This window comes from Carlito syrichta, unplaced genomic scaffold (genome assembly GCF_000164805.1).
Source record: "Carlito syrichta isolate Samal-C Ts95f unplaced genomic scaffold, Tarsius_syrichta-2.0.1 Scaffold274019, whole genome shotgun sequence".
NCBI lineage: Eukaryota > Metazoa > Chordata > Mammalia > Primates > Tarsiidae > Carlito > Carlito syrichta.
Genome location: NW_007218115.1, coordinates 130 through 21,508, shown reverse-complemented (window position 1 = coordinate 21,508; position 21,379 = coordinate 130). Strand labels below are relative to the sequence as shown.

At 37.3% G+C, this 21,379-nt stretch overlaps 1 protein-coding gene across 1 annotated transcript in view; it reads left to right on the top strand.

Annotated features, from left to right (window-relative positions):
- Positions 1–20,447, top strand: part of LOC103254247 (sentrin-specific protease 6-like) — a gene marked incomplete at its 3' end in the record, with an annotated part of 66,534 nt that extends 46,087 nt beyond the window's left edge. Inside the window, exons 8-14 of the mRNA XM_008052382.1 lie at positions 87–232; positions 4,331–4,628; positions 8,229–8,458; positions 12,338–12,508; positions 18,530–18,563; positions 18,950–19,144; positions 20,109–20,447. Of these exons, the coding sequence (XP_008050573.1) occupies positions 87–232; positions 4,331–4,628; positions 8,229–8,458; positions 12,338–12,508; positions 18,530–18,563; positions 18,950–19,144; positions 20,109–20,447 (1,413 nt within the window). The remainder of the gene's footprint in view (positions 1–86; positions 233–4,330; positions 4,629–8,228; positions 8,459–12,337; positions 12,509–18,529; positions 18,564–18,949; positions 19,145–20,108) is intronic.
- Between the last annotated feature and the right edge of the window lie 932 nt (positions 20,448–21,379).

Here is a 21,379-nt window from a genome sequence, read left to right as displayed (position 1 = left end):
AATATAAACTACTAGTTTTTCATAGCAAAGTTCATGAGAAAGTTATAAATCTAATTTTGGTACTTTTATTTTTCTCCTTCCTTTAGAACGTATAATGAAGAAAACAGAAGAGTCTGAGTCACAAGTGGAGCCTGAAATTAAGAGGAAAGTGCAACAGAAACGGCACTGTAGCTCATTCCAGCCTGTTTCTTCTCTGTCTCCTGCTTCAAAAAAATGTTTAACTCATTTAGAGGTGAGTGGAGAAATTAGTCTTATCGCTGATCAGATGGCATTTTTATTATTATTTTTAGTACTTATTGAATTCTAGGTGACCTTTTGTCCTGGGACCAAAAGAGGCCTAGAAGTTATTTAGGCAGACTTTTCTGTCTTTAATAGACTATTTTTTTAATCCGAGCAAAATAAAGATTTTTTTTTTCCTAAAAAGTATTTATATGACCATTTGTATACCTATCCCTGAATTGTACCCCACATCTTTAAAATTTTTTTAAAAATCGATTTAATAAAAAAAAAGAACTAGTGCTTCCCTGTAACATACTCTAAATGATTGCTCTCAAACAGCAATTTTGTGAAACAATTTTAAATTTATAGAAAAGTTGACAAAAAGCATAGTAGAAAGAGTATGTGTGTATTTCTTTCCCGGTGTTAGGTTTTCACATTTGCTTTGTTGTCTTCCCTCTCTGTGCCTTTCTCCTTCCTTTCCTTCATCCCATTGAGAGAGAGAGTGAGTTTCTGTTCCATTTGAGTATAAGTTACAAGCATTATGCCCACTTACCACTTAATACTTGAGTGTGTGTGTGTGTGTGTGTGTGTGTGTGTGTTTTAAAGAAGTTGGGGGTGGGCGCATTCTTCTATATAACCAGAGTGCAACTATCAATGTCACAAAATAACACTGATCCAAAGTTACCATCTAACCCACAAATCCCATTCAAATTTTACTTACATAGTATACTTTATGGGTACAAGAACCAATTAATGGTCATGTGTTACGTTTATGCTATTTTTTTTTTATGATTTGAAGTCTCACTCTGTTGCCCAGGCTAGAGTACAGTGGCACCTTCATGGCCACCACAGCCTCCACCTGCTGGGCTCAGGTGATGCTTCCAAGTATCTGGAACCGCAGATGAGCGTCACCACACATGACTGATTTTTTTATTGATTGTAGAGACAAGGTCTTGCCAAGTTACTCAGGCTAGTCTCAAACCTCTGGACTCTGGCAATCCTCTGACCTCCACCTCCCAAAGTGCTGGGATTACAGGTGTGAACCACCACACCCAGTGGTCCTTTGTAATAAATAATAATTTCATAGTCTTCCCTTTTCTTTCATAATCTTGATATTTATGAGGTGTATAATCCACTTATTTTGTACCTAGTAGGTTTGTCTGATTTATTTGTTTGTGTGTTTGTAGCGACAGAGTTTTATTCAGTCACCTAGACCAGAGTGCAGTGACACAATTAGCAGCCTTACCCTCCGGGCTCAGTCCATCCTCCTGCCTCAGCCTCCCAAGTAGCAGGGACTCTAGGCACACACCATCAAATATGGCTAATTTTTTTGTATTTCTTGTAGAGAAGAGGGTCTTGCTATTTGCCCAGGCTGGTCTTGAACTCTTGGACTTAAGAGATCTTTCCACCTTGGCCTCCCAAAGTGCTGAGATTAAAGGTGTTAGCCACCATACCCAGCCTAGTTTGATGCTTCTTCATTATTTGTATAATTTTCAGGAAAACCTCAGAAGTAACGATGTTATAATCTTCTCATTACGTCATATCAGGAGACACAACAAAGTTGATTTTCACATTAATGGTAGTGGCCAGGTATGGTGTCATGCTTGTAATTGGAGGGCTAATATGGGAGAATCACTTGAGGACAGGAGTTTGAGACCAGTCTGGGCAATAGAGCGAGAAACCCTCCTCTTCCTACAAAAAAATTTGAAATTTAGGTGGGCATGGGGGTGCGTACCTGTAGTTCTGGCTACTCAGGAGACTGAGTCAGGAGGATCTCTTGAGCTTAGGAGTTCTAGGCTGTAATGAATTGTGATCACACCACCGTATTCCTCCAGCCTGGGTAACAGAAGTGAAACCCTGTCTCTATTTTTCTTCTAAAATGATAGTTTTAAACTTCATTAAGATGCTCTTGATTCCTCCACTGTGAAGTTAGTTAATAGATATTTCTGTATTCATTTATTAATAAGACTTCTAACACTTTTTCATATTCCACATTTACTTATTGATATCAGCATAGACACATTGTTTCTTATTTTTCTTAGAAGGATAATAGTCTGTCACTTTCCTGATTTATTTTGCTACCCACATTGTCCCAGATTTGGTCCACGTGTCTCCCTTCAAGCCACTTCCCTTTTTTTTTTCCCCATACCCCTGCCATTCTGTGAGCATGTCTTTACTTTCCAGTATAACAAGATGCAGGACTTACCCTGCATGTCTCTGTTTCAGCCCTCGAATCATACATTTCTCCAGTGAGCCATTTTTCCTTTAAGTGGAGGGAAGATGTTTGGACACTACTTATGCTCATTGATCCTGGGCATCGTTGTTTCTAAGTCTTCTTAGTGGACAGAGCTTGGAAATAGGTGTGTGTGTTAATATTCAATACATATTAAAGTTCACACTGATGACTCTAATTCTGGTCCAATACCACGATGTTTCTTTTTTTTTTGAGTCTTAGTTTCACTCTGTCACACAGGCTGGAGTGAAGTGGCATGATCACAGCCACCGCAGCCTTGACCTGCTAGTCTCAGGTGATCCTTCTGCCTCATCCTTCCAAGTAGCTGGAACCACAGGCATGCCCACCACACCCAGCTGATTGTTTTGATTTATTGTCAAGAGGAGGTCTCACCATGTTGCCCAGGCTGGTCTAGAACCTTGTGGGCTCAAGTAATCCTCTCGCCTCCCAAAGTGCTGGGATTATAGCTGTGAGCCACCATGCCTGGCTCACAGTGTTTCTTTTAGTCTTTCCACTTTGCATGTTTGTAAGTCCCTCCTCTGACAGTGATAAACTTGGTGCCCATCATCCCCAGGAAGTTGACTTATGTGCTCAGTTTTCCTTTATGTGATCAGACTTGGTTGTCCTGACATCGCCCCTGCTTGGCCTGGTGAAGGAGAGAGGGAGGAGAGCTCCTCCCTAGACATACAGCCTTCCTCTACATGCCAGCTGAAAACCTCAGGATTTTTTTTAATGTCTAAAATCAGTCTTCCTTCTTATATTCTCCCATGCCTGTTCTTATTTTCTTCTTGTGGATAAAGAATTGCAGCCAGCTTCTATGTAGTCCTCAATTCGCAAACAAGGTTAGTGGTTTTTCTTTCCATGTACAGTCTGTGAAATTTCACACTGTATACTGCTTATCAGGAAACATGAATTTAATGGGATTGAACATCTTTAGACTACTTTAAAAAATGACACCTCAGTGATGTCTCATCAAAGACTGGCTCATTTTTTAAGTGTGGTTGGTTATTTATGAGTGAGAACCTACAGATAGTATGTGATACAGAATTTGGCATTATTTAGTGTTGTAAAAGTCTTCCACTGACCAAAGCAGGGAATGAGATTTTAATCAGTTTTTTGTTTTACAAAAGAATTTATACTTAAAATTTTTATGAAAATTTACTATTTTACATATATTCTACTAAAACTAATTGAGCAGTATTGAGATTCTTGTTTTTAGATTGCTAGGCTGATGCAGTTCTTAATCTTTAACTTTTATTGTGAAAAATTAAGTTTCCTACTCAATTTAGTGGATCTGCATTTTGCTCCTAATTTTTGCACATTACCAAAATATGTGTTTCTTAGCTGCTGAAAGACATATTCTAATAGCTCCAGATATATTTCCTTCCATATTTTATACTGGAAATGTTAATAGTAGGGATATGCTTTTTCTATTTTAGTATTAACTTATAAAAGGTAATACGGGCTGTCACTTTTCTGTGGAATTTTTTTATTTAGATGTGTTCTATTTGTCTTTATTATAGACAATAGATTGGAGCCAGTCAGTACTCCACTTAATCATATTCTCAGATTCCTAGGTATAGCTGATTGCTGGACTAGGTGGTCTTGAAAATGTCTTCTAGCGTTCTGATGCTAAATCCTAAGTAACATGACTTACTCCGAGTCTCGTGGTATCCCTGGTGGTGATGATTAGGAGCTAGGGACTTTATTTTGAGACTTTGGGGAGTTCCTTAATCTCGAAATAAAATGCCAAAATTTCTTTTTTCTTCTGTTCTTTTGGAACTTAAAGTTTCTGAACAGCGTGAATGTTGTCCCAAAGGTGGAAAAGAAAAAGAAAATCAGACCAAATGCCAAAGTTGTGGTGTTCTTTTTCCTAAGGATTTGCAAAGAAATTGCAGACAAGCTGTAACTTTGAATGAATCTACTGGACCGTTATTAAGAACATCAATTCATCAGAATTCTGGAGGACAGAAGTCACAGAACACAGGACTAACAACCAAGAAGTTTTATGGCAACAGTGTGGAAAAGGTTCCGCTGGATGTGATTGTGAATTGTGATGATGGTAGACACAGTTATTTACAGACTAATGGGAAAGTAATTTTACCTGGAGCAAAAATGTCCAAAGTCACAAACTTGAAGGAAAGGAAGACAAGTCTGTCTGACCTAAATGATCCAAGTAAGTTTTTTCTCCCTTGTTATTGCTCATGTCACTTCATTGTTTTTTGTAGTTATATTTAACGTGAGTGGTAGCATGCAATTAACTTTGTTCTCATCCTGTCCATCTTAAATAATTTAAAAAGTATAGACCTTGGCTGCAGGATTAGGTCAGTTGCCAGTTATACCCAGCTTTCTGTCTTTGGCCAAGCTAATTTAATCTTTCTGATTTGTGGTTGTATGTATTTCCTGCTGATACTGTTTTTGAGGAAATAACAGATAATGCACCTAACCATAACCCAATAAATTATTTGTCACACCGAAAGGACTCAGTGAAAACTGGTCTTTTTGCTACTCTTATTCCTCCCCTCAGTCTTTTTCCTGTCTTTGGACACCCTCATTTATTTGTGCATGAGTGTTGAATGCAGTCCTGTTTGTAGTACAGAGCAGAAGTTTAGAGGTAATTAGGGACTTGTTGAATAGAGTAAGCAGCTGTAAAAGGGTGGAAGAGCTGATATACTGTGTGGAGCGATTTCCTCAATCTTAATTTAGTGAATAAAGCAAGCTACAGACAAGAATATGCACTATACAGTACGGTAGAATGAATATAGTTTCTTTTAAAAAATAGAAGGTGGGCACAGTGTTGTGCACCTGTAGTCCTGTTACTCAGGAGACTGAGACAGGAGGATTGCCTGAGCCCAGGAGTTCAAGTGTAGCCAGGGCAACATAGCCAGACCCCATCATCTCTTTAATTTCAAAAAGGAAAGATCACCCAAAACTAACAAGATCAAAATGCATGAAAGGGGAGGAGACAATTTAGACATTAGGGATAGATGCGAGATTTCTCCAAATATACCTTCTTCTATGGATTTGACTTTGGAGCCGTGTCAGTGTTTTATGTACATATAAGACAATATTAAACAAAATTTTTAAAAAGAACAAATTTAAAAACAAAGTGAAACTAGTGAGCCTAATTATATATTTGGGTTGTGGCTTGAGCACACATAATCATTGCAAATGAATTAAAAATAATGTGACTGTACATTCCTAATGTGATATATTTTACGATTAAACAAAACTGCAAAGAAATCCTAAGTGTATTCAGTAATACTGTTGTTAATAATATTGGTACTTTAAAACATGTATAAATAAGCAATTATATATAACATATACAGTTTTTAAACATATAAATAAATAAGTAATTATAGTCTCTAAAAAAAGTTAAAATTCTATAACTTTAAATTTGGAGATAATAGTATGAAAATATATATAATTCCATACTACTATCTCCAACTCAGATTTAAAGTTGTAGAGTGCAGTGGCACAGTCATAACTCACTGCAGCCTCTAAAGCCTGGGCTCAAGTGCTTTTTCCACCTCAGCCCCGCAAGTAGCTGGGACTACAGGCATGTGCCACCATGCCCGGCTAATTTATTGAATTTTTTTGTAGTGATGAGGGCTCGCTAAATTACCTAAGCTGGTCTTGAACTCCTGGGCTCAAGAAATCCTCCCACCTCTGCCTCCCAAAGTACTTGGAATACAGATTTGAGCTACCACTCCCACCCTTCTTTTTTTTTTTTTTTTTTACATGAAAATAAAAGCAGCTATGAGAAGAGCTTTTTTTTTTCTTTTTTCAAGGTACGGTCTCACTCTTGTTCCCAGGCCAAAGTGCAGTGGCATGATTATGTCTCATGTCAGCCTCAATCTCCTGGGCTCAGGCGATCCTTCCGTCTCAACCTTCCAAGTGGCTGGAACTACAGGAATGCGCCACCACGCCCAGCTAATTTTTTTATTTATTGTAGAGATGAGGTCTTACCAAGTTGCCCAGGCTGATCTCGAACCCATGGGCTCAGGCAGTCCTCTCACCTCGGCCTCCCAAAGTGCTGGGATTATAGGCATGAACCACTGTGCCCGGCCCATAATAATAATTGAAAATAGAACACTGGGCTTTACTTTTGACACGTATTTCTGTGTGGTTTTCATAAACAACATAAATAGTTCATGGACTATTTCAAAAGAGCTGTGTGTGTGTGTGTATGTGTGTGTGTATGTATCTGGCACAGTGCTAAGCATTATATGTATCATTTGCTCCTTATAATAGTTACGTGAGCTAGAGTCCCCTGTGTGTGTGTGTATCTGGCACAGTGCTAAGCATTATATGTATCATTTGCTCCTTATAACAGTTACATGAACTGGATTCCCATTATTGTCCCCAAGTCTACAGAAAAGAGAAATTGAGCCAAATAACCAGTAAATGGCAAAACCTGAACATTCAAATACCATATATGTAAGTCTGCTTAGACCTTCTCATCTGACCCGTTAGGTTTTCTGTTAATAAAAGGCCAGCTCTGAAAAAGAATTAAGCTCTGCATTTGCTCCTGAGACTGGACAGAAAATTGAAAAGCCAAGTGGAATAATTCTGGCACATGTGCCTAGCTCAGTCCATGTTAGCTAAGCATTTATGTGTGGGATGCTAAAAAAGAAATGGCCCCAACAGTTCATGCCATCCCACCCTTGACTTTTGAGTGCCTTTTTTGTGTCAGGCTGGTTTATGCCTGGGGATAGAGCAACAAACATGACAGTGCCCCTGCTGTCTGCAGTTTATATGGGAAAAACCAGTGTGCAAGTGAACATCCACAGCAAAGAACAACAGAAAATTTAAATCAGGTGGTGTCACTGATTAAATAAGTGCCTGTGTGCTTAAATAAGTGCCTGTGTGCTTAAATAAGTACCTGTGTACTTATTTGAGATCGGGTTGCCAATCAGAAAGTGATACTTAAATGAATATTTGGTGACAAAAACATGGAGGGTTGAGGGAAGTACAATCCAGGCAGGAGCAAGCTTGTGGGGTTTGAGGGACAGAAATATTCCTAGAGTGCCTGGAGCATAAAGAGAGAAAAATAGAGGTGTATGAGAAAGTTGGACAAGTAGGCCAGGGGCTAGCTGGCCAGCTCCTATGAATGAATATGCCGGAGTAAGGCGTTGACATCTGACTCAGGAGCCATATAGGTGGATCTTGGGAACTGCAGTATTGAGATAAGCTTGCTGAGGTCCAGTAGTCAGCACAGTGCATCAGAGCGCGTTACCTCTGTGGTGTCTTTTCTCACCCACGTTCATGTGCTCGGGATTTATTGTGTCCTGCTCCAGTCTTCCAAAAACCAACTAGGATTTGTTTGATTTTCTGTGTGAAATAAAATTATTTGGTTATATTGAGTTTCACACATATTTTAAATACGTGATATTTTGTGAGCAAGTTATGTACCTATCATTTTTATGCCTTCAACTTTTGGGGACTCTGAAGCAGACCTACTGGCAAACATTTCATCCTGGTAACGTACTGATACTGCTGTGTGGGTTAGTGGTGCTGGATTGTAGGATGAATTTTATAATTGTATTTTTAAAAAGATGCCAAGTCTTACAATTTCTACAAATTGAACTTTTTATGAGATAGAGTAGATTATATCTTCATTCATTTTTATTAATCTCAGTTCTAGAAGAGATCCAAAGCAAACTCGGCCGATTTCTGCCTGTGGTAATTATTTGCATTTTTAGCTCTTGGAAGTGAAATATAAAATTGTATGCATATTTTAAATATAAATTAGAGTCGTTTTTTATTACTTTAGTCATTTTGTCCAGTGATGACGATGATGACAGTGACAGGACTAACAGAAGAGACAGCATATCTCCGCAGCCGGCGGACTCCGCCTGTTCTTCCCCGGCACCGTCCACTGGAAAAGTAGAAGCAGCCCTCAATGAAAACACCTACCGAGCAGAGCATGAACTAAGAAGCATTCCAGCAGACTCAGAGTTAAATACAGTTACGTTGCCAAGAAAAGCAAGAATGAAAGACCAGGTACGTTTCACGTTTGTTGACGTCTGTTCAGGTTAGAGTCTTCTTTTGGATGTGAACTATTTTTCGAGCACAATCTGGCAGGGTCAGTAGGAGAAAAAAATGGATTACGCATTAAGTGGTTCTTAAATACTATGTGGACGATTGTTTAGAAGAACATTAAACAATATACACAAATAAAATTTCAATTAAGCATAAGACTTAAAGTATAAAGAATTCAACAGGGAAAAACAGTAACAACCTTACAGCAAAATGTCAGTGTATACAAAGAGTTCTTACACAGTCTAGCAGACAGGGAGAAGTAATTTTAACTCCCTTGTATATTTTACTATATAAAATTTTTTAAAAGTACCTGTGGTTCCAACTGTGCAAGAGGCTAAGGCGGGAGCGTCCCGTGAGCCCAGAAGATCAGGACTGCAGTCAGCTATGCTCACGCCACTGCATTTCAGCCAGGGCAACAAAGTGAGGCCCTGTCTCAAAAAATAAAATAAAATTTAAAAGACTCACATGGAAAATGATAACATAAGCAATTTCAGTAGACAGTAGCTCTAGAGAGAAATATTTGTGATGCAGATGACATAATACTTTAATGTTTATAATTAGACCAAGAACACTTAACAGAGGATGAAAAGAAAATGAATAAAGACTAAGAATAGACAAAAAGAGAAGACAATTTATGTAAACTGCCACATGAAAAACTCAGATTAGTAAGGATGTGCAAATTAAAATGAAATAGGACTGTACTTCATGGACTAAAAAATTGATATTAATAGATCAGTTAACAGGTTATTGTTGGCAAGAATCCAAAGAAAAAGACACTTTCCTAATTTGCTGATGATAAAGAAATTATGGCCTTTTAGGAAAGCGATGTAAAAATAACTGTTAAAAATTTTTAAGTGTGTACTGTTTGACCAAATAATTGATTCCTTAGACTCCATCTCAAAGGAATTGCCCTCATTCCCGGTGCGTAAGGCTGTGTGTACAGACATGATTATTGGCAGACAGCTGCACACAAAATCACTGCCCATTAATAAAGTTATCGTATATCCATACTATGTAGCTACTGAAGATAAAAATTAGAGCCATGACTTTTAGGATTTCCACATGATACTGTTGAGTGGGAATACCAAGATGCAGGTATGTATATTAGCTAAATATACACATACTTATAAATAATATATATAATGAAGTATAAATTTATATAAGCTGGCACCTGCCTGCTTGTCCAACTTTCTTATACTACACTATTTTTCTATGATATTATTATAAAATAATAAACTCATGTTAAAAAAGTAAGTCTATACATATGTGCATATATATATTAGGGTTTATAAGAGTACAGGTGAAAATATGGAAACATACCATTTAGTTGTTGAGATGGGAACTTTTTTTTTTTTGAGTTGAAGTCTCATTCTGTCATCCAGGTTGGAGCGCAATGGCACGCTCACGGACACCACAGCCTTGACCTGCTGGACTCAGGTGATCCTTCCACCTTAGTCCCTCAGCCTTCCAAGTAACTGGAACTCCAGGCATACGCACCACACACAGCTAATTTTTTATATATTGTAGAGACAAGGGCTCACTAAGTTACCCAGGCTGATCTTGATCCCCTGGGCTCTGGCAATCCTCTGGCCTCTGCCTCCCACAGTGCTGGGATTACAGGTGTGAGCCACCATGCCCGGCCAAGATGGGAACCTTAGTATGAAAACAAAAAGCAATAAGGATAATTAGAAACATCATATATGAATTTATTTATTTATTTGGAGACAAGGTCTCACTGTGTTAACCAGGCTGGTCTTGAACTCTACTGGGTTGAAGTGATTCTCCCACCTCCACCCTCCAAGTAACTGGAATTATGGGTGCAAGCCACTACACCCAATTGGATTAATATTTTTGTATAATCTTAGAGAATGCCTTTCTCATCTTGATAGCATAAGCAAAAATAGTAAATGAAAAGTGGAATATATCTGATTAAATGAAAAGTACAGCACAGTGTGGTAAAACACTATAAACAGAATTTGATCATTGCAAATGGAAAAATAGCAAACTAAGTGACACGGTGGAAATCGATCCTTTATATATTTTAATTTTCTAAAAATCAAGAAATAGAGGCAAACTACAGGGAAATAAGTAAGGGAAATGAATAGATTTCAAAAAAAAATTATAAAGTAGTGAAAATGAAATTAAAATACCTTTTGTTAAATGTCCAGATTGCCAAAATTTTTTTAGCTATGACATTGTCTCATCTTGATGTGTGTTTGGAGAAGTGAAATTTGGGTGGTGTAAATTAGTATAACTTTGCTGGAGGGAAGTTGGGCAACATTTCTAGATGTGGACTATAGTCGAACTGCACAAATGCTGCATGGTGAGAGCTGGAAAAGAACGCAGATGTTCAACATAGAAGAGTTCAGTTAAATAAGTTGTGGGTTTGCGTGTGACGGAATTTTGAGGTGAGCGGTTCTTGTACTGGCTTGCTAAACCATTAGAGCATCTCAATGCTCTGCAGCGGTGCTCCTTTGGAGGGGTGTGGAACACGCAGATTCTAGACTCAGCCCCTCCCCTCTGCTGCAGATTCAGCTGGAGCAGCTTCTAAAAATTGATCTGTTTTGTTAGTGACCTAAATAACCTCTCATTTGAAGACATCACTTTTAAACTAAAGAAAACCTTTCGGGCCCCTCACAGATTTTTATTACTAATAGTGGGAAAATATTCATGAGAAGTCTTTTTTTTTTTTTAGTTGGAGTCTCACTCTGTCACCCAGACTGGAGTGCAGTGGCTGCTTCCGGACACTGCAGCCTCGACCTGCTGGGCTCCGGCGATCCTTCTGCCTCAGCCTTCCAAGTAGCTGGAACTACAGGCACGCGCTACCACGCCTGGCGAATTTTTGATTTATTTTAGAGATGAGGTCTCGCCAAGTTGCCCAGGCGGGTCTCGAATTCGCGGGCTCATGCAATCCACTCACCTCAGCCTCCCAAAGTACTGGGATTACAGGCTGAGCCACCGAGCCCGGCTGAGAAGTCTATTAATAAGCCAAAAAAGCAGTTTGCAAAGTCATGTATATACATATACACACACACTGTATATATGATGATCTCATTTTGTTTTAAATATGTATTTTGTTCTGTGACATAGATCATAGAAATATCTCTAGAAGGATAATAGAAATAGTGCCTGTCTCTTTGCAGGGGATGTGTTTTCCTTGTTTTCTGTCAAGATTTTGTTTTGATAACAAGGATATTAATATAACTACTTTTGATTAAAAGTCTACATTTATAAAATATTTATATTGTGATTATTTTCTATTTGGAAGTGACTATAAAGTCCTAATTTGGCAAATCAAATATTTTAAAACATGTTGGCATAACGAAGCATTATTTTGTAACGCAAGCATGCATTCTCCTAAATTGCTTGTTTTCCCAAGATTGACTGATTTACTTCAAGTACTACTACCACTGTAACTAGAAACAGTTTACTTTGCTTGAAACACTCTACTAAGCTGCTCATATACGTTAGCTCTGGAGTAGGTACCCTGACTGCATATTTTACAGTTTAGGAAACCAGAATTTAAGGAAGTCTTATGAAGTTTTACAAGATCAGATCATTAACAGGTGAACCCAGGTAGTCTGATTCCCTGTGTGTACTATTCCTGACTGGCTATTTTTTGAATTTCAAGTCACAACTAAATAACATATAGCTAGCTAAGATATAAGCAATTCACAATTATATAAAAACTGTGGGTTTTTATTTTATCTAACATTGTTGAAAGAAAATCAGTTTTATGTTGTGATATTTACATTTTTAATATTGGATCTTTGCGTATTTGTATACTTAGTTTGTGGCCTTTTTTAGTAAATGAAGTGAAAATTTTCATTTCCTTTTCAGTTTGGCAATTCTATTATCACCACACCTCTAAAGCGTCGTAAAGTGTTTTCTCAAGAAACTTTAGTTGATCCTTTATCTTTAAGCTGCCAAAGTTCCTTTGACAGTGTCATTTTAAACTGTCGAAGTATACGAGTAGGAACACTCTTCCGGCTGTTGATAGAGCCTGTAATTGTAAGTACTACTTAAGCTCTTTACTACGTCACTCTACTGCTGAGACTAATATGTAATAGTTAAAATATGTAAGTTAAAATATTTGATTGCCTAGAACATTGAAATTAGATATCAAGATTTCAAATTGCGTTGAGGTCATGCCTAGTAACTCTTCACCATTAAAAATTAGTGGATAAGAATGTATTATAATGTAACCTTCAAAGTTGTGACATAAATTACTGTAGGGAGAGAGAGAAGAATCCAACAACTTTGGAATCTGCTGGAAAATGTACCTAAGACTTTTAGAAATAAGTTATTGGGCTATAATGGCCGCCCAGTTGTGCTTTGGACTAGTTCATTGTCCATAATGCCCTAAGGACTTTATGTAGTTTCCTTATGTTACCTGTCGTACGTGTGTTCTTACCATTCTCCTGCCACCAATCCAAGTTCTTATTTTTTACTTGAAATTTTAATATAATCTCTGTAGTCATCATTTTTCCTTCTTATATGTTCTAAACATTGTTGGAGGAGTGATCATAAAGCACGGTATTTATTCTGTAAACCTTTATGTTACAATGCCTTAACTTGGTGCCCCTACTTGGTTCGAACTCTTCTTTCAAGCCCTGTCTTGTAGTATTGTCCTTTATGCATAAAGCATTGTCTTAAGAGAACATATTATATATAAGAGTGGGAAAGTTAAAAGGTACTTTTTTGTTATTTAAATTATAGTGAGTAATTACTATTTGTTTTCTGATAAAGCTCATGGTTCTAGGAAACAATTTGATCAAAAGAAAAAAATGTATGTTTTTTTCTTTTAAATAGGAGCAAATGAAAATGAACCTGATTTTTTTTTTTTTCCCCTTTAAGTTGGAGTCTCACTCTGTTGCCCAGACTGGAGTACAGTGGCCATTCCCAGCCACCGCAGCCTCGACCTGCTGGGCTCCAGCGATCCTTCTGCCCCAGCCTTCCAAATAGCTGGAACTACAGATGCGCGCTACCACGCCTGGCTAGTTTTTTGATTTATTGTAGAGATGAGGTCTCGCCAAGTTGCCCGGGCGGGTCTCGAACCCATGGGCTCAGCAATCCATTCACCTCAGCCTCCCAAGGCGCGGGATTGCAGGCTGAGCCACCAAGCCCGGCTTGAATCTCATTTCTTATTAGAACAGAGCTCTGTGGGAATCCAGCATTTTTTTTTTCATCAAAAAACTTCAGTGTCTCACGATTCAAAAGCTAGATCATGCTGGGCACAGTGGCCCATGCTTGTAATCCCAGCATTTTGGGAGGTTGAGGTCAGAGGATTACTTGAGCCCAGAGTTTTGAGACCAACCTGGGCAACTTGGCGAGACCTCATGTCTACACTAAATCAAAAACTAGCCGGGTGTGGTGTCGTCCGCCCATAGTTCCAGCTACTTTTAAGGATGAGGCAGAAGGATCGCCAGAGCCCAGCAGGTTGAGGGTGTGGTGACCGTGAGCGTGCCACTGCACTCAAGCCCGGATGACAGAGTAAGACTCCAACTCAAATAAAATAAAATGAAAGCTAGATCATTTCAGAAATACCCTGGAGATTTAAAGCAAATTATATATAGATCGTCTACCTTTTATTACCTGGTAACATTTAATATATGTCAGAGTTTTCAGGGATTTATGAAATTTGTATTTTGTTACAAGCATTCATAGCACAGATTGTCTTTCCTGGTCTCTGTCATTTAACAAAAATGTCTCTGTTTATCACCTTGTACCTCAAAAGTTTCCAGGTGTGTGCTGTAGTTTTGATGGCTCTCTACTGTATTAGCACTGTAATTTATAACTCCTCAGTACGATGAGTAAGATTTTGTTGGTGACTTAGACGTTTAATTGAAAGTTGCATATTTAGACTCAAAGCTGTCTATCAAGAATTACATTAAAATGTGAATTTTTTTTAAAGAAAAGTTACAGTTGAGAATTATATATGGGGGAGCCACCCAAAACTTGGAATTTATTTTTAAATTGTGTTTTTATTCTTACATGTTTAAACTTCAGTCACCTTCAAAGTAATCTCTGTTTGATGCAATATACCTGTTGAGATGCTTTTTCCGCTGCTCAGGACAGTTTTTGAACTCCTCAATTTTGATTCCTTTTGGTGTGCTTCTGCTGTTTTTTGTTTCACCTCTTCCACATCAGCAAAAGGTTTCCCTTTGAGGACTTTTTTCATCTGGGGAAACAAAGTCGCTGGGGTGAGAGTGGGTGAATAGGGAGGGCGGAGCATGAGTCACGCCATTTTGGTCAAAAACTACTAAACAGTGCGGTGTGGGCAGGTGCCCATCATGAAATGCGTGTTGAAAAACTCCAGAAGTAAAAATTCACTAACACCAAACGTAGCCTTGCCTAATAACAACAGCTGGCACACAGATTCTGGTGGGTTTCTGGAACGTTTACCTAGCGGGGGAAGGCTGTACCTCTGAGAAATGATTGTTCTTTTGAATGGGGTCCTCCTCATATGCTACAGTGAAGAAAAGCTGTGTACGTTGATTCGGAAAAAAGGCGGTACATATCATGTAAAATATGTTGGTACACTTTTTAATTACTATGCTAAATGAAGTATTTTGACCAAAAAAATATAATGTGGAAGTTTGCAGGATGGTGTTAACTTTTCTAATTGAATGATGTGTTCCCAAAGGATAGTCTTTTTTTTTTTTTTTTTTAGATTAGAAAACATAGTTTATTTAAAAAGTATACTAGAGAAGGAGAGAAAGAGAGGAGATTCACCTTCTCGAGGTTGGGGGGGGACCAAAGCCCCCAAAGGATATTCTTTATTGAAATATAATTAGTGCATCTATAATCTCTTCAAATAAGTATAATTAAAAAGATGGGATATTTTTTCTTGGACATAACTTCCTTATGTTTTATAGGGAAATTATTTATCTGCCAAGTTAAGACTAATTCAAGAAACAGATTTTAAATGTCCTACTATTGTAAATGTCTGATAAAATGTCCTACTCATTTATCATTAATTTAATCATTTTAATTCACTCAGTGATAGAACTGGCACTGTGTAGAATTGTCAATTTTATGTGAAGTAAATACTTGCCTTACTTTTGGTATAGCAGAATGCTTCACATTTTCAGTAATGCCACATATGCCCAAATATGAAGCAGTTCCTCAATTTTCTAATGGGAATATATAAAATCAAGATTTTTATTCAGTTTTTAAATTTAGAAATATTTGAAACATAGATAATAATAACCTGATGTCTATTTACAATATTAACCCTTTGCACTTGGAAACCTCTCGTGGACCACCTACCAGCAACTCGACTACACTTTTTTACAAAATAATGAAAAATGAATCACTTCATATTAAATAGTATAGCTTTGGAGCCAATTAGTTTATTGTAATGATATTTGGCTTATAATAGACTTTTGGAAATTGAGAAATTTATTTATGAGAAAAATCAAAAATATTTTTCTAACATTTGGTAATGTGTGAAACAGCCACCAACATGCAGGTCCGTTGATTCCTGTTATACAGTAGTGATTTGTTTGATGTCTTCCACCTGGTGTTTTTCTTTCGAGCAGACAATATGGTCTTGTTTTCTTCCTTCCACATTAATAATATGTAATTTATTGTCCAGTCTGTTGCTCGAAGACCATGTAGGTGGACACACTCTTGATTCCTGAAAACCACTTCTCAACGGATTGATCAGAAGCTTGACAAATTTCAAATGAGACATAGGATTTTCATTGTTTTTGAATGGGAAACTCCAAGGAAACATAAATGTTTGAAAATTTTGCGCTTGCTTAAGTTTGTCCTGTATAATCACCAGCAGCCTCATTATGCCCCCTGAAATGGGATATCCAAGTGGTGTGCTAAGTGTACAATGTCTCCTGAGAGGGACATCTGAATGCAAAGCGTTAATATTTGTGTGTAATTCACCTATGCACAACATTTCTAAATGACATAGATATTAGGCGTAACTTCATTCATCTCATGCAACAATTTTACTTAAGTGCTTTATATCCTCATTGTTAATGTCATCATTGTTGCCACTTTTTGAGTCAGCTAAATATTTTTCTAAAGCATATAAGTTCAGCTTCTACATATGCTAGAATGTTTCCCAAGCTACAAATAACTGTTTTTGATGTCTTCAAATAACATGTCACTTTCCAGTAAAACTAAGTATTCCTTTCAAGTTGCAACTTTAAAAAGCACGTTTAAGCCGGGCTCGGTGGCTCAGCCTGTAATCCTGCGCCTTTGGGAGGCTGAGGTGAGTGGATTGCCGGAGCCCGCGGGTTCGAGACCCGCCTGGGCAGCGAGACCTCATCTCTATAGTAAATCAAAAAAATCAGCCAGGCGTGGTAGCGCATGCCTGTAATTCCGGCTACTCGGAAGGCTGAGGCGGAAGGATCGCTGGAGCCCAGCAGGTCAAGGCTACGGTGGCCAGGAGCGGCCACTGCACTCCAGTCTGGGCGACAGAGTGAGACTCAAACTCAAAAGAAAAAAAAGCACGTTTAATGATATTCTAGACTTTGCAGTTGTTGTAGTAAGTGTTGAAGGAATTTTCATAAAGAAGAACAAAATCATAGATTTTGCAGCAAATTGGAAAAAAGTTGAAGATCTTTTTTTTAATGTATATTTCTTTTTTTTTTATTATTTCTTCCCTCCCTGCTGACAGGTCATACTGTTTGTCATTTAACTTTTTAAAGACCTCTGCAATTCTTTTTTATTTAGCCTATGCAAATAAAAGAACTACCCACTTCCTTAAAAAAAAAGAAGAAGAATTTTTCAGTGAACATTTTTATAACTCCCAGCTAAGTTTACCATTAGCATTTTATTCTACTTGCTTTTCATATATCTATCCATCCCTCTATATAATAATTCATCTTATCTTTTTTAATGCTTTTCAAAGTATTTTGCTTCCTTTTTAATTGTCTTGACTTCTATAAACATGCAATGATTAATTCAGGTTGTATCAGGCTTAATATATCTTCTTCACATTGAAATAACTTGTTAGGAATGAGTATTTTATAACCAACAATAATAACTGATTAAAGCAAGATCTTCAATGGATGCTAAAACCATTGAGTGAAAGATTTCTGGGGAATTAGAGTAATCACAAGGTCTCCAGTATCTCCATAGATCGTTCATATGCAAAGGAAAAATATACCTTTACTTTGTAAGACCTGGCAGTCACTCCCTTAGCCAAGTGACAAAGCTTGTATCAACAGTGGAACAGCTTGACAAGATGTGTCTTCTGATGTAATGTAGTAGCAGGTGACACCATATCACCTAGGTGCTGTTTTTGCTGGAACTGGGTAACCTGGTTTTTAAAATGCAAGTGCAGCATATTGGATGTTTTACAGAACCTGACCTAGGTTCCTTAAAGGCCATGTCATGAAGAACAGAGCAAGTTTCTGGTATAGATTGGTGTAGGCAAAAGAGAAATATAACCTTGATAGAGCCATGGATTGGGGAAAATTAAAACAACAATAAAGGACAATTCTGAGCAGTCTGGAATATTTGAGTGTGGAGTATGAATATTATGTTGAATGAATTGATTTCTTAGATGTGCTGATGGTGTCTGGTTGTATGGGAGAATATTCTTGTTCTTGGGAGATAATGTGTTAAATTGTATATATGTGATTTGGGGATAAAATATTGTGATGTCTGCTGCCTGCTTCATGAAGGTTTAGCAAAAAGCAAGTGAGTATATAAGTGGAAAGAGTAATGGAGGAGCTGTGGCAAGATGCTCCCAGTTAGTCTAGGTAAGTAGCGTTCAGGTGTTTTAATGTTCATTGTAATGTAACGCACTTCTTGGGAGGTTTTAAGAGAGAAACCCTTAGTATAAGAAATGTTCTGTGTACTCAAATAAAACAATTGAAACCGGCCTTTCTGAGGGATCATCTTTTGAAGGGAAATATTTCATCTTATATTTAAGCACATGGTAGATGGCTTAGTTTTTCTGCCCTCTGGAGACTGAAAGTCCAGATACAACATATCATTTAGGGTATGTGTAGCAAACTCTTTATATGTCTATGACCAATACTAATTCATCTTATTTTTTAGTTTTCTTTAGATTTTATCAAGATACAGCTAGACGGTAAGCTATTTTGGTTTTTTACTCACTGAAGCTTTATTTACACTAAAGCCCTTTACAGGAATAAAAGATTGGATAATATTCATAGGATTCATTAACATGATTAATCATTACATGTATCTTCTGATCAAAGGGTCTATATCTTGGTATAATTTCATTCTGTAAATCACAAAATCTAAATTGTTTTAGAACTCTCTTCATTTGGAAAAAATGTAAAACCTACTTTAAGGTTGTTATAAAGATTTTTATTTCCCATAGAATTGTTATTTGGAGAGCATAAAATATATGTGCTTGTCATCTAGGCATGCATTTTCTCTCCGTTGCTTTCATTTATGATCTTGCCCTCTCAAGAATTGATCCCTTTTCCATTTTCATTTGTTTTCCTCCAGAACCAGATCGTGATCCTCTAGAGATTATTTTGAATACCTCTGATCTAACGAAATGTGAATGGTGTAATGTCCGAAAACTGCCAGTAGTGTTTCTTCAGGCTACACCAGCAGTTTATCAAAAGCTAAGCATGCAACTGCAAATAAATAAGGAGGACAAAGTTTCGAATGATTGTAAAGGAATAAATAAGCTAACAAGTAAGTTGTGTAGGACAGACTAGAATAATAAATACAAACTGTTGAAGAGCAAAATGTGAGTGCACTGTGATAGATGCCTTTGGTGTATATTAGCTTTAGTTCTAACAGCTGCCTCATAAAATAGATACTACTTTCTCCATTTTACAGATGAAAATTCCACAGAAAGTGGAAGGGCTGAAGATAAAACCCAGGTTTACACATTTAGAAAGTTTCATAATTGATTAAAACTCTTTTAAAAGATCTTCACTCCTTTAGCACTCTGTAATCTGAGTAAAAGGGATTTTTTTAACCACCAGTAATACTGAGTGTAAATCAACCAGGTAAATCTGGAATCCTTGAAACATGCCTGAATAGGAAGCTTCCAAGTTCCTAAAATGGGTCTTAAGTCTTTATAGCATATAAATGTGGTTCAGAGTTTGTTTCCCTTTACCTCTGGCATTGGTGGCATTGTGTGAATGCTGATGAAATAAGTGTGTTTCAACAGTGACTGCTACTTCAGCCTAATGGGGAAGAAATGTTCGCTCCCACTGTAGCTGCAGGAGTTGGCATGTTAGTGAACAGCGTTTTTACAGTTAAATTCTTTAGCGATAATACCAGTTCATTTGGCAGTTTCCTGTTAGTGTTTGACAAAAATGTTAAGATATATATTTAAGACTATAAATGGATTTAGATTTATTAAATGAAGTAAATTAGTGAATTCATGAATAGATTTCTTGAGCTGTTGCTAAACTAATGTGTTCTGATTTATTTCTCCTACTAACTTAGGTGACGTTGTCAAGTAACACTCACTGGTCTTTATTCCAGTATCTATTGTGTTAGCTACTGTATGCCCGAAATTGTTGTGGACATTTATACCAGGATTTCTGAGGCTCCTTCTGGGAATAATTATTTGTTGCTCTTTTTTAAATGATCTGTTTACTTATTTTGTTCTTTCAGACTTACAGTTGTATTTATTTCTTTTCAGATTTGGAAGAACAGTATATAATTTTAATCTTTCAAAATGGCCTTGATCCTCAAGCAAATATGGTATTTGAGAGTATCATTAATGACATTGGTGTAAAGAATAACATTTCCAGTTTTTTTGCGAAAATTCCCTTTGATGAAGCCAATAGCAGACTTGTTGCCTGTACAAGAACCTATGAAGAAAGCATCAAAGGAAGTTGTGTGCAAAAAGAAAACAAAATTAAACCTGTAATTGTTTTTATTTTAATTCTGTACTTTTCAGTGTTAAATCTTTTGAATTCCATTTCAGAGTTACTTTTATGTGTGATTGGTAAACTGTCTTATGTCAAAACAGTGATGGGTAGGTGATAAATAGTACTTGTTACAGATCCCATTTTTAGTTCCTCTCCACATTCTTTACTTTTCGTCTTCTTTTTCCTCTCATTCTTTTTTCTTCACACCCTGCTGTCAACATACATATGTATACATTGCTACATTCAAATTGATTAGTACCTTGTGTCTTAGGTTTAAAGGAATTTTGGTCCCTGGTGTATTGTACGTTTGTATGTAGTATAGGCATACATGGTTGAAAACTTGGGAAGTAAAGAATGCATTCAGTTTGACCCTGATAGTCAAAATGTATATCAAATTCTAAAATGAAACTACTCATATAGTTAGATGACTCTGAAGCCGCCTGAACCAAAGGCCACAGTACTACTATAACTTATAGTATAACGCTAAGCAGCATAAATATAACTTAAAAATTCCAAGTATCATACTAACTGAATTTTGCTGACCTAATGTTTTTAGTATCAAATCTCTCAACCTGGTTACACACATGGAAATGTGGCTATCTAAGGCATACTCTTGGGGATGGTTGATCAAGGCCTTACCAGAGAAGAGCCATTTGTACAGTTAGTGGGTTGGGGAAAAGAGTAGGAAAAAGGAGCAACTCGTTCTTCTACTTTTGCGTAGTAGGTTATGGGGCATAATGCCAGAGGAAGAAAAACTCCAGGAGCCAAAAGGCAGCAGAGATGGCCTTATGTTTCAATGCAGGTTCTTCCCTCTGTGGACCCCCTGTTTCACTTAGGTCTGTGGAGGACTGAAGCTCATTGTAGATTGCCTAGCTGTTGATTGTAGATTGCCACTGCTAGAGGAAGAAAAGCACTATAGTTTTTTGAAAGGTTCTCTGAAGTTTACCTGCGTTGTTTAATAAGGATAAGTAGAGATCACAGAGAAGTAAGAGACTGGAGAATCATTGTGACACAAGTTGGGAGAGAGTTACTGTCTAGA